This window comes from Orcinus orca, chromosome 8, assembly GCF_937001465.1.
Source record: "Orcinus orca chromosome 8, mOrcOrc1.1, whole genome shotgun sequence".
NCBI classification, from domain to species: Eukaryota; Metazoa; Chordata; class Mammalia; order Artiodactyla; family Delphinidae; genus Orcinus; species Orcinus orca.
In genome coordinates, this window is record NC_064566.1 from 37,996,022 (window position 1) to 38,011,025 (window position 15,004).

The 15,004-nt window shown below is 47.2% G+C and overlaps 1 protein-coding gene across 18 annotated transcripts in view; it reads left to right on the plus strand.

Moving 5' to 3' along the window:
- Positions 1–15,004, plus strand: part of SERGEF (secretion regulating guanine nucleotide exchange factor) — a 218,441-nt gene that overhangs the window by 21,435 nt on the left and 182,002 nt on the right. For all 18 annotated transcript variants that reach the window (XM_049712851.1, XM_004285535.4, XM_049712853.1 and 15 more), the window contains one exon: positions 782–940. In XM_049712851.1, the coding sequence (XP_049568808.1) occupies positions 782–940 (159 nt within the window). The remainder of the gene's footprint in view (positions 1–781; positions 941–15,004) is intronic.

Here is a 15,004-nt window from a genome sequence, read left to right on the forward strand (position 1 = left end):
GCTGCCGTCACCCACAAGTCTCTCCTGTTAACAGTGTCATCAGTTATATCGTCTGCCCTTCTTGACCAACCGCCCTCCCCTCCAGTCTTCAGCTGGTGAAACTAAGGCTTGGAGAGGAAGTGGTTTGTCCAAGGTCAGTAGCTAGTTAGCAGATCCAAGAATAGAAGCCAGAATCACTTGACTCTGAAATTGTTCTTTTTCTATTAAATCACAGTGTCAGTCAGTCGCATTCCTGCTTATATCACAGGATTATTGTGAGGTTCAAATGAGCTTAAATGCTATGTGGATGTGATATGATAACATTATATTTTCTTCTGGACAGGGCATGTAGTGAAATCATCTTATGTTTATAAAGTTTAAGCTTTAAACAATTTATCTTTTAACCTGTTATTTAAAAAAGCTAATATATATTTTTCCTAACCAAAGGTAATGCAAGCGTTTATTTTAAAAATGTAGAAAATAGAGAAACGTATGTCTTGCACATGGTAGATGTTGAACAAATATTTGGCTGAATGAATTAATGAAAAAATAAACTCACATTCCTATTCCTTGACAAACTGCTAAGACCATTTGGCCTTTTTTCCTATTTAAAGAATTTTAAAAAATCTTGTGTATAATTATGCTATACATGAATTTGGTATCTTGTTTTGCTCTATTCAACATTGTAGGATTAAGAGTAATACAACTTCTTTTAACCACTTTTTTTTTTCAAACAGGTTATTTTCCATCATTTTGGACTAATGTTCCTTCACCTCTTTTGTCCCCCATTTGTTTGTTTAAGATGCAGGAGAGCTGTTTGTTTGGGGAAGCAACAAGCATGGGCAACTGACTTCCCATGCTGCTTTCCTTCCTGTGCCCCAGAAGATAGAAGCACATTGGTTTCAGAATGAAAAGATCGCTGCTGTCTGGAATGGGTGGACACACCTAGTTGCTCAGACAGGTGAGAGTGGCAGAGAGTTTGTGGTTGGGAAGAGCAGCTGGGGGACAGCTGTCTAAGTAGCCATGAATGCTTGGGATTAGGTAGTTTGGTTTTTACTGATGAAATGCTTTAAGGGTTGGGAAGGGAAGGACCTGGGATCTAGTTCTGCAATCAGCCAGATATGTGGCTTTTCCTCTCTGGATCACAGGTTTACCGCAAAAAGGCAAAGCTGGCTTAGGTTAACTCCTTCTGGCCCTAAGAGTCCATGAGGTTTTGTGAAGGAACCCACTGCAACAAACATCACCTAGAAATTTGTCCAGGTTGTTGGGGAGTCTTTGCCTTCTCATAGCTAAAGGGATGACTGTATTTGCATTTTCACTTGAGTCTAAATTAAAGGTGTCAGAAACTATTAAGTTAAATATTTTAAGATGGAGGCAAAAGCATTACTTTGAGTCATAGCTGGCATGGTATTTTGATTTAAATTTTTATTAACCCTAACAAACTTTGTACCTTGATTCAAGCATCCCACATATTCCTTCAGATGTTACCTTACCAGGCCATGCCATCCAGCTTTTGGCGTCTTTATCTTTTCTTGATAATATCTTCGTTGATTTCTCATCTTAGGGCAGTTCTCCTTGCCTGGTCTTCACATTCCTGACACTGTTCTTGGGGTTTGTTTTTTCATGGCCTCCCTTCTTCCCAGCCTTCCTAGAGCTCTTGCTGACTGACACAGTTTCCCAGACCAGCAGTTTGTAATTCTTAAGAACCATTATCGTGTCAAGGCCTTCTGAACTTCAGGGGTTCTCAGGAGTCCTCTTGCCTGCTCTTGGCCTGCTCGTTAGTGACACACAGATCTGTAGACTCTCAAATACCTGGTGACTTAATCCAATACTTTTGTAGGTTTTCAGGTCAGCTTCAGTTATCCTGGGTAAGTCACACATACTACACGTTTGAACACATAGACTTATGAGTATTTATATCCATGGTGCTTTTAATTGGTTCTTAAAATTTTTTTTAAGATTGTTTTGGTACAGAGGCCTATATAACAAAGGTGTATAATAAACGTTCCATATTTACCGCTTCAGAGGATGCTCTAATGATGTCATTCATTTGGAGGAAAATCATGACTTTCCTCAAAGAAGTCCAGACTGCTTGAAGATTGGGACCATCGACAGAAATTTTTCTTAAAGAGACCCTGAGCATAATAGCCGCTTATTTGTGTAATTGTTACTCTCTCTCTTCTCCTCCAGACAGTGAGCTCTGTGATAGGAGGCACGATATTCATCTTGCTCACGTCTGTATCTCCAGTGCCTAGCAGAGAAAGTATTCTTTGCCTACATTAAACTGTTTCTAGATAAAAGAGACTAAACATATTCAAATGCATAGGAGGCAGGGTAGACTGCGAGGATTTCTTCTTTCCTTGGACTCGCTGGTCCATGATCAGAAGGCTTCAGTTTGTCTCTTTGGATTCAAGAGTCCAACCAAATCGGTTCTTGTTTATTGTAAACCTTTTGAGCAGTGTGCTAAGCCTTGAAGAAACAGAAAAGATGTGGGCCGTGCCTTCCCACTGCAATGTGTGGACAGGCTTAAGTCTAAGAGTACAGAAACAGAAGACTTTATCATCCATCTGTCCATCATACAGATGGTGAGGATCTGTTTATGTACCATGCCTTGTACTAGATCCTAATCCTGCCCTCAGGGAGCCCACTGTCACTAGGGGAGACAGACCTGTTATCAGATTTCAGTGCAGCAGTGGAGCTAAGTCAGTGTGCAGGAATGGCACAGACACTAGCAGTAGTCTGAGTCACTGGGTGTTAACAGGTAGGCGTTTCATGCTTAGTCAGTCTTCAAAGAATTGCAGTGCAGTAAAATACACTTACTACCAAACCATAGTGGGTTTAGTTGAGTCTGTCAGTAAATCCGTTAACTGGTTAGGCAGCTGACTAATGAAAGACATAAAGATGTTGCTGCTTTGATTCTAGCTTTGCAGCACTGTAACTCATGCTGATTTCCACGTCTGGGCCAACAGCCCAGCACTCAGAGTGGGAGGTTGGAACCTATGTCCCTGACACTGTCTGAGTCACCCCAGCTGCTCTGGGGCTCAGCTTCAGGTCTCCACCTCCACTTGAGAGCGTGATCTTTGGGTAATGTTTCAGCTGTTTGATTAACTTGTTAATTCAGATCTCTTGTTTATGCACTTTGTTATTTTCCCCTTTCTCCTGAGTCCAGAGTGGTTAAAAGCTGGGATGTTTGAGCGTCCTGGCTGTTGCACTGAGTTTTGGGTAGAAGAGAGTCTCCTGCTGTTTGGTTCACCAGTTTTGCCCTCCTCCTAGTAGCCATGGAAGCCTTTGCCCTGGCGCGGTGTCATTAAGAAGAAACAGCCAGGGCTTCCAGTTTAATCAGACCCAGTTGCTCATTTTAATGGGAACAAGATTTGCTCACAGGGTCAAATCAGCTCATTATTGGGCCAAGGAGTTATTTGACTCTAGTTGTTTTCATAAGCTCCAGTGGAGAATTGTTCCTGGGACCTACCTGCAGCCACATCAGCACAGAGGCTGCCCCCAGTCTCGTTCTGGAAGACATTAGGGGTGTATTATTGATTAAAAACAGCTTATGTGCAGTGACCATAGATCTGTCCAGTAAGGTGGGCTGGGCTGGGCTGGGTTAGGATGGAGACGGGGAGTAGACTGTGCTTTCTCCCTTCTCATAATCCCTACACCAACTTTGTTCCTTGGGGGACATTTGCAGTGTCTGGAGCCATATTTGGTTGTCACAACAGGGGGTGGGCGTGCTACTGGCATCTAGTTGGTAGAGGCCAGGGATGCTGCTAAATGTCCTACAATGCAAGGGCAGCCCCCCCCGCCCGACACAGGAATACCCAGCCCCAAATGTTAGTGGTACCATGATCAAGAAATGCTGCCCAAGACTGCCATCCCCAGTGGTAGGTGCTTAGCGAGGGCAGTTCACATGATATCAAGATAACTTTACTTTAGTTCGTCTATGTGGGAATCTGGGATGCAGTCTCTGTCCTCCCTCTTCAGGAGTCTGGTGCCTACCTGCAGTGCTTGTGATGGAAAAATACTTTTCTCCATTAGAGGCACTTGGAAAGAGTCCAAGAGAACCTGTTCTAATCTGGGAAAGCTGGCAAGGTACCTGTGTCTCAGACTGGTGGAGCTGCATTCAAGAAACCTTTCCCAAGCTGCTTAATGTCCCCGATCATTGTTCTCGGGAGCTTCATGGGACTCCTGTGTGACTTTATCCAGGCTCGGTGACCTGCAGCTGTCTCCTCTGAGATTCATGAGTTCCTGGCCCAAAGTGCTTCTAGTGAGAACTGGGTGGTGGATCTGTGTGCCTTCTTAGCTGGCTGACCTTAGTTGAGTCACTTCACCTGTCTAGGCCTCGATTTCCTCCTCTCTCATGCAGGGTATTAAAACCTACCTCCATTCTACAGACAGCTGCTGTGAGTTTCAAATGAATGAATCTGTGTGAAAGATCCTAACTAACTGTAAAATGCTGTACATACCTGTACAGGGGGTGCCCATGCTTGGGATGTGTGAGTACATTAAGGAGTTAGCAGTTGCTTTTAGAAACGCTTCTATTTCGGCAGGGTCTGTGCAGGGCTTGAGACACACCAGCTTCTCCCCTCAGGGCTCATGAACTGGCCAGGTCTGACAGGCAAAGTTTCCTGAGGTCTTTCACTTACATGCAGCCAGCACGTAGCTCTTTTATATTATCAATATAAGATCATCATGGCCTTACAGGTAATTTTTCCTGTTAAAATCTCTGATCACACTATTCGTCCTTCAATGGATTGTATACATACTACGAAACTGTATTCTTCCTACAAAATGGATTGTATACATCCACTTGCATTCTTATTTGTTTAATGTCTAGACTGTAAATTCCATGAGAGCAGTGTCTGTGTTGTTCACGGCTATATCCCCAGCACAGGCCCGGCACATAGTAGATGATTTGTAACTAATTGCTGAACGAATGAATAGATGGCAAGGTAGAGAGAAGCGTGGCTTTGAAGTCAGACAGGCCGAGGTGTGACTCAGCTCTGCCAGCCTCCTGATTGTGCCAGTTCCTCTCCATCACCACCGTGGTGCAGGCCACTGTCACCTTCTTGCTGGATCCTGCAGTGGCCTCTGCCTGGTGTCCTCAGCTTCCCACATCGCTCCCTCTCCCCCCAGTCTGTTCTCCATGCCTCAGTTGGAAGATCTTTTCAAACCCATGTGTCACATTCCAGTGGCTTCCCATTGCTCTTACAATAAAGACATAGTCCTTAGTGGTCACCAGGCACTGCGTGGTCTGCCCTCTGCCTGCCTTTCCAGCCCTGTTTCTAACTGAGCTAGCTCTTGATCTCTGGCTGACCTCTACTCTGGCCTTGGTACCTGGAATGGATCCTGGATTTCCCACTATAGTGCTTTTGCAGCTGATGTTCCCTCTATTTGCCACACTTACCCTGCTCTCCTTCTTCATTTTGACTTAGTTACGTCCTTTTTTTGTTTTCCCCTAGACCTCAACTTAGTCATCACCTCCTCAGGGAGGCCTTCCCTTGACATCCCTGACTCATCACTTTTCCCTTTTATCTCTTAGGGCACTACAGCCTCTCCTTTGTGCTATTTTCTTCTTTTAAAAATTAATTAATTATTTATTTTTGGCTGCCTTGGGTCTTCGTTGCTGCGCACGGGCTTTCTCTAGTCGCAGCGAGCAGGGGCTACTTTTTGTTGCGGTGCGTGGCCTTCTCATTGTGGTGGCTTCTCTTGTTGTGGAGCACAGGCTTTAGGTGCACAGGCTTCAGTAGTTGCGGCTCGCGGGCTCTAGAGCGCAGGCTCAGTAGTTGTGGCGCACAGGCTTAGTTGCTCTGTGGCACATGGGATCTTCCTGGACCAGGGCTCGAACCCATGTTCCCTGCATTGGCAGGCGGATTCTTTTTTTTTTAAACACATTACTACTTCTTTTTTTTTTTTTTTAATTTATTTTTGGCTGCGTTGGGTCTTAGTTGCCGAGTGGTCTTTCTCTAGTTGCGGTGAGTGGGAGCTACCTTTCATCGTGGTGTGCGGGCTTCTCATTGCGGTGCACGGGCTTCTCATTGCAGTGGCTTCTCTTGTTGCAGAGCACAGGCTCTAGGTGCTCAGACTCAGTAGTTGTGGCACGTGGGCTCTAGGGCTCACAGGCTTCAGTAGTTGTGGCGTGCAGGCTCAGTAGTTGTGGCACATGGACCTAGCTGCTCCGCGGCACATGGGATATTCCCGGACCAGGGATTGAACCCGTGTCCCCCTCACTGGCAGGCGAATTCCTAACCATTGCGCCACCAGGGAAGTCTCAACAGGTGGATTCTTCTTATTATTTTTTTTTTGCGGTATGTGGGGCTCTCACTGTTGTGGCCTCTCCCGTTGCGGAGCACAGGCTTTGGATGCGCAGGCTCAGCAGCCATGGCTTACGGGCCCAGCCGCTCCGCGGCATGTGGGATCTTCCCGGACCGGGGCACGAACCCGTGTCCCCTGCATCGGCAGGCGGACTCTCAACCACTGTGCCACCAGGGAAGCCCCAAGTGGATTCTTAACCACTGCACCACCAGGGAAGTCCTGCGCTATTTTCTACAGGATTCTTTAACTAATTCCCATCCCACTGGACTGTAAGCTCCATCTGGGAAAGAGCCATGTCTGTTTTGCTCAGCATCGTGTCCTCTGTGCTTAGCAAAGTACTTGGCACATCCGAGGTAGGTACTCAGTGCATGCTGGACAAATGAATAAGCCTCATTTCTCTGAGCTTATTTCTTCGTTAGGAAAATGGGGAAATATTGCTGACCTTGGATGAGGATTAAATGAGATGGTGTATCAAAGCTTCCAGCTTCCAGCATCCAGCACAGGACAGGGCTCATGTCAGTTCAGTATACGGTGGCTTCCTCTGCCCTTTGAAACTCTGGAGCGATCAGGAGGTCAGATGTCCCATATCTTCTCTTTCCAGCAGAGGTCTCCGTAGGCCTGGATCTGAATGTCTCTGGATCAGTAACAGGTTGATTCAGGACTCTCCTGGCCAGTGCAGAAAGATCAATGCTTACAAATGCTAAGTGCTGGTTGCTGGTGATTTATTAGAATTTCAAGGGGAATGATTTACACATGATCCAAACCTTAACATGGGGTTGGTCAGAATGTTTACAGCCCGGTTGCCTTGGGGATGCTGGATGCTTTCCCTGGGCCACGCAGTATCGCAAAGTAGCCTTGTGGTCTCACAGAGGCTATGGATTGAAAAAGTGGGCCCCAATACAGAGTTCCTGACATTCTTCACTCTCTTCAGTGTCACCTTAAAAAGTCCTAAAGTCTTATAAGTTTTAGAGAATCAGAAATGGAAAGAGAAACTTCCTTACTTGGCAAATGAGAAAACTGAAGCAAAGAGGCAAGACAGTGCCTTTATGTCAGCATTGAGATCTCCCTGTGCTATGCGGCTGCTTCCCACTAGCTATCAATTTTACGTTTGGTAGTGTATATATGTCCATGCCACTCTCTCACTTCGTCCCAGCTTACCCTTCCCCCTCCCCATGTCCTCAGGTCCATTCTCTACGTCTGCATCTTTATTCCTGTCCTGCCCCTAGGTTCTTCAAAACCATTTTTTTTTAGATTCCATGTATATGTGTTAGCATACGGTATTTGTTTTTCTCTTTCTGACTTACTTCACTCTGTATGACAGACTCTGGGTCCATCCACCTCACTACAAATAACTCAATTTCATTTCTTTTTATTAAGCCATTAATTTTTATACTAGAATCCTTAGAATGTCAGGAATGGATGAGAACTTAGAGCTCGTCTGGCCTGACCCCCTCAGCTTAGAGATGGAGAAACTGAGGACTGAAGAGGGGGAAGCACAGAGCGTGAGGGAAGGAGGGAGGACAAAACTCGGGTCTCATGGCCTCGGTCTAGTGCTCTTTCCGCCTTGTCACTTTCTCTCCAGAGATGAGGAGGAAATGTGGATGGCTTAACTGCTCACACCCAGCGACTTGAACCAGGAATAATAGTTCCTTCTGTATGTGAAATTCTGCTTCAAGAAAACACTAATTCTTACCTGAAATGTGTAGCCAGAGATTCCCTTAATGGAGTTGTGTGCAGAGTAGAAATTACAAGATGGTGCTCCAGGAGCGTGGGTCTGGAGGCCATCCCAGGATTCACAGAGGCAGCCACATTTCCATTTATGATAATACAATAGCAGTCATAGCTCTTGTGGACCACTTTTATCACTGTAAAGTGCTTTCATCTCCATTTTCTCATCTGAAGGTGGCAAGATGGGTGTTATTATCCTTGCTTTCCAGACAAGTCCCTAATTGGTTAACTGCACTGCCTTGGTTCACATAGTTGGGCAGAGTTGTCCCCAAGCCTGCTACTCTGAGTCCAAGTAGTATGTATCTCAGAATGCTCTAACCCATGAACTAAACTTTTGCTTTTCAAAGAAACATTTTTTTCCAGCTTTTACCAGTGATTCTCCCAAGCAGTAAGGAAGAAAATTCCTAGTTATCCTTGATCCTTCAGAAGGTATCTGTGGAATGCTTACCTAGATACATATAGCACTATGCTACAGACTACAAGGAAACATAAAATCCAGAACTGCCTTCAGGAAGTTTATAGTTGGATGAACAAAAGAAATATTTAGTCGAAGAATGAAAAAATATGGCAGAGCCAGAGGAGTGGCCTAGACTCTGAAGGCTCTAGGGTTTCAGGGGAAGGGGAAGTCAGTGTGGGAGAGGGTAGTCAGGAAAGGGTGTGAAATCCTTTGGGAAGGTCCCATTTTAATGGGTGGAGAGTTTGGGACTTGGTTCTGTTGCTTTCTTTGTCCTCTGGCAAGACACAGAACTCTCTGGTCCCCTTCTTCCCATCTGGACAATAGGAGATTGTGGACATAATGATATCCAAAGGCCATTCCAGCTCTGAAATTTCATCCTATAAAAAAAAGTAAAACGGGCCTAAGGAAATTATTATGGGTGCATTGGGAGATTAAGTATAATACCATTCATTGCAGCCTAATTTATAATGACAAAAACAAATACATGGAAACAAATGAAATTGTAGGGGGAACTGGTTAAATAAATTATGGTACAAATTTGGAATATATGGTATGTTGGAATATATAGCCCCTAAATAGAATGTTTTAGGAGGATATTTAATGACAGAGGAGTGCTCATGATAAGGTAAGTAAAAAGAGTAGGTTACAATAAGGTACTACACTACAACTTCTAATTTTTTTTTTTCCGAAAAGAATGTTTACCTAGAAAGACCAGGAGGAAATATGGCAGAGTATTATCTCTGATTGGTGGGATTATGAGTGAATTTTATTTTCTTTTATATTTTCTATGCTGAATATGTAATTTGCAGTCTGATTATATCCCCCATAAGAGTTAATGAATAAACTTTCTCAGTGCAGGGAACTGGCCTCTTTGCTGGTGTATTCCTGTGTATATATACGCCCTTGACACATCACTTCCATGGACCTCATCTGGGAGTTTGCATGGAAAAGAGGCAAGAGGCTGAAGGAGGCAGGAAAGCGGGGATTTATTTTTGGCTCAGTCATGAGTCAGCTTTGTGACCTCAGGCAAGTCCCTTCTGAACATCCCTGAGCCTTGGTTTCCTCATCTGGAGAGGGGAATTGGAGGTCACAAAAGGTCCTTTGAGCTCCAAGATACACTCATTCCTAAAGATGGAGAATTTCTCCACTGTTGTGGAACCAGCTCAGAGGCCTCATTGGTTCCTTGAGCCTGGCGTCCTTTCTTTCTGTCTCGCTCCGCTGTACCTGCGCTTAGCTGCCTAGCTGTAAGATGCTTTCTCCGGTTCAGAGTTCAGGGTAGGATGGAGTGGAGTTGAGTTATAGGGCCGAGCTGAGAGGGTGGTTACACCACTAGAGGGAAGCATTGTTTGGCTACTTCCCCCTTTCTCACTGTCCTATTTGCTCAGCAGGTGAAGAGTGGCTTTGATTTGCCTCAATTTGGTTTCAAATTCTAGAATTTTAGATTTAAAAGGACTTTGAAGATCATCCAGCAGAACTCAGTTATGCAGATGTGAGATAATAGAGTCCAGAAAAGGCAAGTGACCTACTTGAAGTCACACAGTATTTTTTTCAGGGTCTGTACTACAGGGTTTAGAAGAAGGCTGCAGACAGAGCCAAGAGTGTGATCAGTTGAATCCACAGAGCGGGGACAGTTCCCATGGTTGTGCAGGAATCTGAGGGATCTGCCTGTATACAGGTTTACCCAGCTCCTCTGGCCAGGTGCCAAGAGGCCTGGAGATAGAGAAGAAAAGATAGAACTCGACCCTGAGGAGCAGTGTCTGGTGGGGGAAGCCCATGCAAACCCATTGATGCTACGTGTGTGTTTTCCTCACCCTCTGTCGCCCTCTGGCGGTCTGCCTAGCCTAGGATCCAGGCTGTGGTGGTGCTTGGAGACTGGTTTACAGAAGACCTGCAGGCGCCCTCGTGAATGATGCCCTCCAAGGTCAGGAGGTACCCTGGCCACCTCCAGTTTGTTATTTCCAGTGAATTTCTGCAGGCACTGCTCACATATTCACATGTCTTATCTTACCATTTCTTGAGGTTTGCAAGGAATCCTGACAGTTTGATTCCCACCTTCCAAAGGTTTTGTTTACTTGACCCTGGGCTGACTGTACTTTTGGTTTCCAGGGTGCCCACCAGCCCTAAGCATTGTGGTAAAGCAGAATTGGGCGCTGGTCTGGGAGCCAGGCAGCTGTGCGACCTTGGGCAGGTTACTTCCTCTGTTTGGGCAGGGAGGTCAGGCTCTCAGGTGCAGCTGTGTCATCTCTGCTAGAGAGATGAAGTTCTGGGGTTATTTTTGGTTTTCGTGTTTGGCAACAAATACCCATTGATCTGTGGTCCAGAGGAGTGCAGTGTGTGTCCAGCTGCAGCAGAAGCAAGATTCACCCTTTGAAGTAGGTGCGCTCGAATAAGGGGCTTGCAGAGAGCCTGGCCAAAGCCGAGTGCAGCTGGGCCTGGAGAGCCACCAGATGGCAGCAGTGGGCAGGCAGATAGCCTTACGGGTGAGGCCGGTATGGCCAGCATCCAGAGTCAGAATTAGCAAGGTCAGAGCTGAAAGGACCCCAGAGGTCACTACCAGGCCCAGAGAAGGAAGGAGGTTACCTAAGGTCTCCCTGTGAGTTAATCTCCTCGCTTGTTAGAAGAACTGAGATGGGTTTGGCCTCTAGCTGGCTGCCCCACAGGAGGAGTCAGGAGGCAAGAGCCTGGGCCCTGGGCCAGTGAGCTGGAGGTGGGAAGGGAAGGGGACAGTAGTTAACTGTCTGCCTTGATTGTGGTTTCTTTGAGCGTCTGGTCCTAATGATCTCCACCCTCCCACCTGCAGTAAGGATGGTGTCCTTTGTCTTTTCTGCTCCCCTCCCGTCTGCCCAGTTGTCCTCTGGTTCAGGGCCCTCCTCTTCGTCAAGGGTCATCTCGGAGTCCCCACACCCAACAGATGGGCCTTGCCAGAGGTACATTGCAGTAAGTTAGCACAGTTGGTTGAACAAAAAAAATTTTTTTTTTAATTTCCAAGGGGGTCAGAGTAGGGCAGGGAACCAATCTTTGCCAAGCACTTACCGTGTACCGGGTGCTCTGCCAGGTGCTGCCACTTACGTACTCTCATAACTCTCTGAGGTAGGGTTCATTTCCCCTGCAGTCCAGGTGAGGAAATTGAGGCTCAGAGAGGCTGAGTGGCTTGTCTAAAGTAACACAGCTAGTTAACCAAGTAGACACTCGAACCATGCTCTGTTTGATGTCAAAGGTCAGACTCATTTCACTTCCTCATGCCACCTCCCCTCAAAGCAACCGCACTGGAAATGTAGCAAGCGACTCCCAGACTGGAGGGCAGGGAGGAACACATATGTTTCTCTCTTCTGTGGAGAAAGCTTGTGGTGGGCTGCTGCGGGGAGGAGGCCTGTGAAGCAGTAAAGGGCAGGTATTTGTGGAGCAGGTTCGGGGGTGGTGTCTGGCGGTAGAAGGCCTTCTGAGAAGAGGTCAATTACCTTTCCTCTCTGCATCTGGACCACAGCAGTTCCCTCTGCCAGGAGTGCTGGTCTCCCTGAGCCCCACCCATGTAGCGACTGCCACATTCCCATCACTCTGCCCATAGAGGGCCTCCCATAGAGGCCCTCGCTGTGCACCCCACTGAAAGTGACTACCTCCACCTGTCTCGGACCCACTCGACTCCGCGCCCAGCTTTATTTTCCACTAGAGCAGTTTTCACTGCCTGAAACTACAGTATCATTGTTTGTTTACTCTTTTGTCGTCGTTCTCCCCTCACCAGGTGCGAGCCCCACGGGTTAGGGACTTGGTCTGTTTCATCCCCCCTGGATCTCCCCTGGTATAGAAGAAGGGCTCCATGAGGGTTAGCTGCATGGAGTGGCTGCAGTTTTCGGATGTGGGAGCGATGCCGTTTTCAGTGGCTGTACTCAGGAGACCGGCCTGTGGCCCTGCCCTCTTCCCACCTTCTTGGAGAGGTCCAGGGCAGAGAGAGCTTCAGCTCCCTGAGGCTGACAGTGATGCCTGGTGCCCTAGGGTTGTGGGGTCTCGGCTGCCCCATCTGTCCCTGGGGCAGGGGGTTGGAGCACCGGCCATGCTGCGAGTTCACAGGGTGGTTCTGGTAAGGGCTCGGAGGTCCCTGGCAAGAGGGCTGAGTTTCCATTCAAAGAACCCTCCTCCTCTTTCCTGGTGGGGATTGATTTGTTCCAGGAGCTCTCTAAAAGTGAGCATTAAGTGACCGGCCTGTAATTGCGCCATCATTTTTAGGTTCTTGACAGATGGCACTGTGCTTGCCCTTTCTCAGGGGACCTTGCCTGTCTCACGGGAACTCTCAATAATCATAGTGACAGCCAGTGCCTTAAAGTGCTCTTGGACGTGTGCCAAGATGAAAGCGGCCCATTTTGAGGAATCTTGGATCAGCTTTTTCCTAATCTAAGTGTGACTTTTTACCTTAGGAGGAAGCCTGAGGTAGCCAAAAGAGCCCTGAAGAGCCAGGTTCAAGTTCTAATTTGGCTGCTTGTTGGCTGTGTGATCTTAGGCAAGTCAGTAACCTCTCTGGGCCTGAATTTCCTCATCTGTTAAACGAGAATCATAATCCCTAATTTGGCTGCCTCAGTGGGGGTATATTTCATGTCATTCACTCATTCACACATTCCTTCCTTAATGCCTTCACTCTATTATTCAACAAATATTTATTGAATAGCTGAGGTGAGGGCAGGGCATTCCAGGCAGAAGGAATCCTGGAAACAAAGGTATAGAAGTGGGAAGTGCACCCTGGCGTGGTTTGCTTAACATGGTGCCAGAGAGGATCGGAAGGGACTGGAATCCCTCAAGAATAACAGGCATGGGTCCTTATTCAGGCTTTATTCTGTGAGCAGTGCAAGGAGCAGCTGAAGGTTTCGGGGTAGAGGTGATATATTTGAACAAGGGAGGGGGGGCCCTGCCTCGGGGCAGCTCTTACAGGCTGCTTTCTACTCAGGTCTCTCTGTGGCTGATTTTGAGGTACTCTGGATTCCCAGGAGGACCCTCTCCCCCATGACCTGGGCAACCATTAGAAAGGCCGAGACTGGTAGGGACTGGAGTTACCTGGCTCACTGGTCCACCCTCTGGGGAGCTGTCTCAGGCCACAGGGAAGGTTGCGTTTCCTTCCGTCTTGAAGCGTTTCATAAGGGCCTGAAGATGAGCAGCTTCAGGGTTTCTCCCACACCTCCCCGAGGAGATGGAGGGTGTGGGGAAGGGTTATTCATGTTTACCAAGGACGCACTTGTGTGCCAGACGTTCTGCCAGGGATTTGCAAAATCATCTCTTTAATCCTTACACAAAGTTTGCCGAGCAAGACTCCTTCCCGATTTTACGTGTGAGGAAACTGCAGAGAGCTTGAGAGACATGGACTCAGCCCGCCTAGTTACTTGGCCTTACCTTGCTCAGAGTGAAATGGGGTCAGCAGTGTCACCTTGTCTACCGGAGGACATTGTGAGGATCAAGTAAGATCCTGGATGTGAGAGCACTTTGTGCATGCAAAGTACTGTGTGCACGAATGGGATCATTGGCAATACTGTACTGCTTCCCAGAGAGCTCTCTGTGATGCGCTTGGGCCTTTCCTGCCTGGGTGATAGAAGGTACTAACCTCTGGTTCCTCCTCTGTGTATCTTCCTCCAGCCAGCCCCTGGGTCGGGGGCTCCGCTTAGCACTTTTCTCCTTTAGCCTGCCAAGTATGAAGGCACTGCTCTTCTTCAGAAAATTAACTCTACAGTACAAAATTAATATCAAAGTATGCTTACTTTGTTTGCCATTTTGGTGAAAACAAGAAGAAGTCATGGACTTTTAATGCTGGAAGGGACCGTCTCATCCTTATTTGAAATTTGAGGAACCAGAAGCCCAGGGAGACGGTCCCATAGCTAATGGAGGCAGGGCCAGGATTAGAACCCAGGGGTCTCTAGCCCAGGGCTCCTCCACTGCCCTGCAGTGCCTCTCCTAAGAGAGACTGTAATTGCTTCGTCTCCTTTATGGAGGAAGGAAGAATCCAGTTTAATAAATTTCATTACACCAGCCCCTTTATGTAACAGGGCTGTTTCCGGGTCCTGGCAGATGGTCCATAGTAACAGTGCTTTGCTGATTTGGTTGGAGCTGATCCTATGAAATGAAAAATCCTGTGTAGCAGATGCCTTTCCCAGTCCCTGGCCATGGAAAAGTCAGCCTCTCCAGGGAAGGCACTGTAGCTTTGGTGCTCACCATCTCTAGTGGGACTCAACGTGAACGCCTCGGAGGTCATCTTAAACCCAGTCAGGTTTTTATAGAAGGTCGCATTGGTGGAATTTCTTGGTGGGTGGGGTGCTGGTAAAGTGTGTTTTTTCTGGGGCCTGAGGGACAGATGGGATCCGGGAGCAGAGTGGGAGAGAGATCAGATGTGGAAGGGAAGGAAATACAGGCTGTCTCAGGATCTGGCCTGATGGCCCTTCACACCACGAGGCCTTGGACCTCCAGATGAGCAATTTGAATGTAACCTGCAGGGCCCCTTTCACTGAAATTACTGGGACTCCAGGTCTGATTATCTTCCCTTTCCTGATGGGTGCT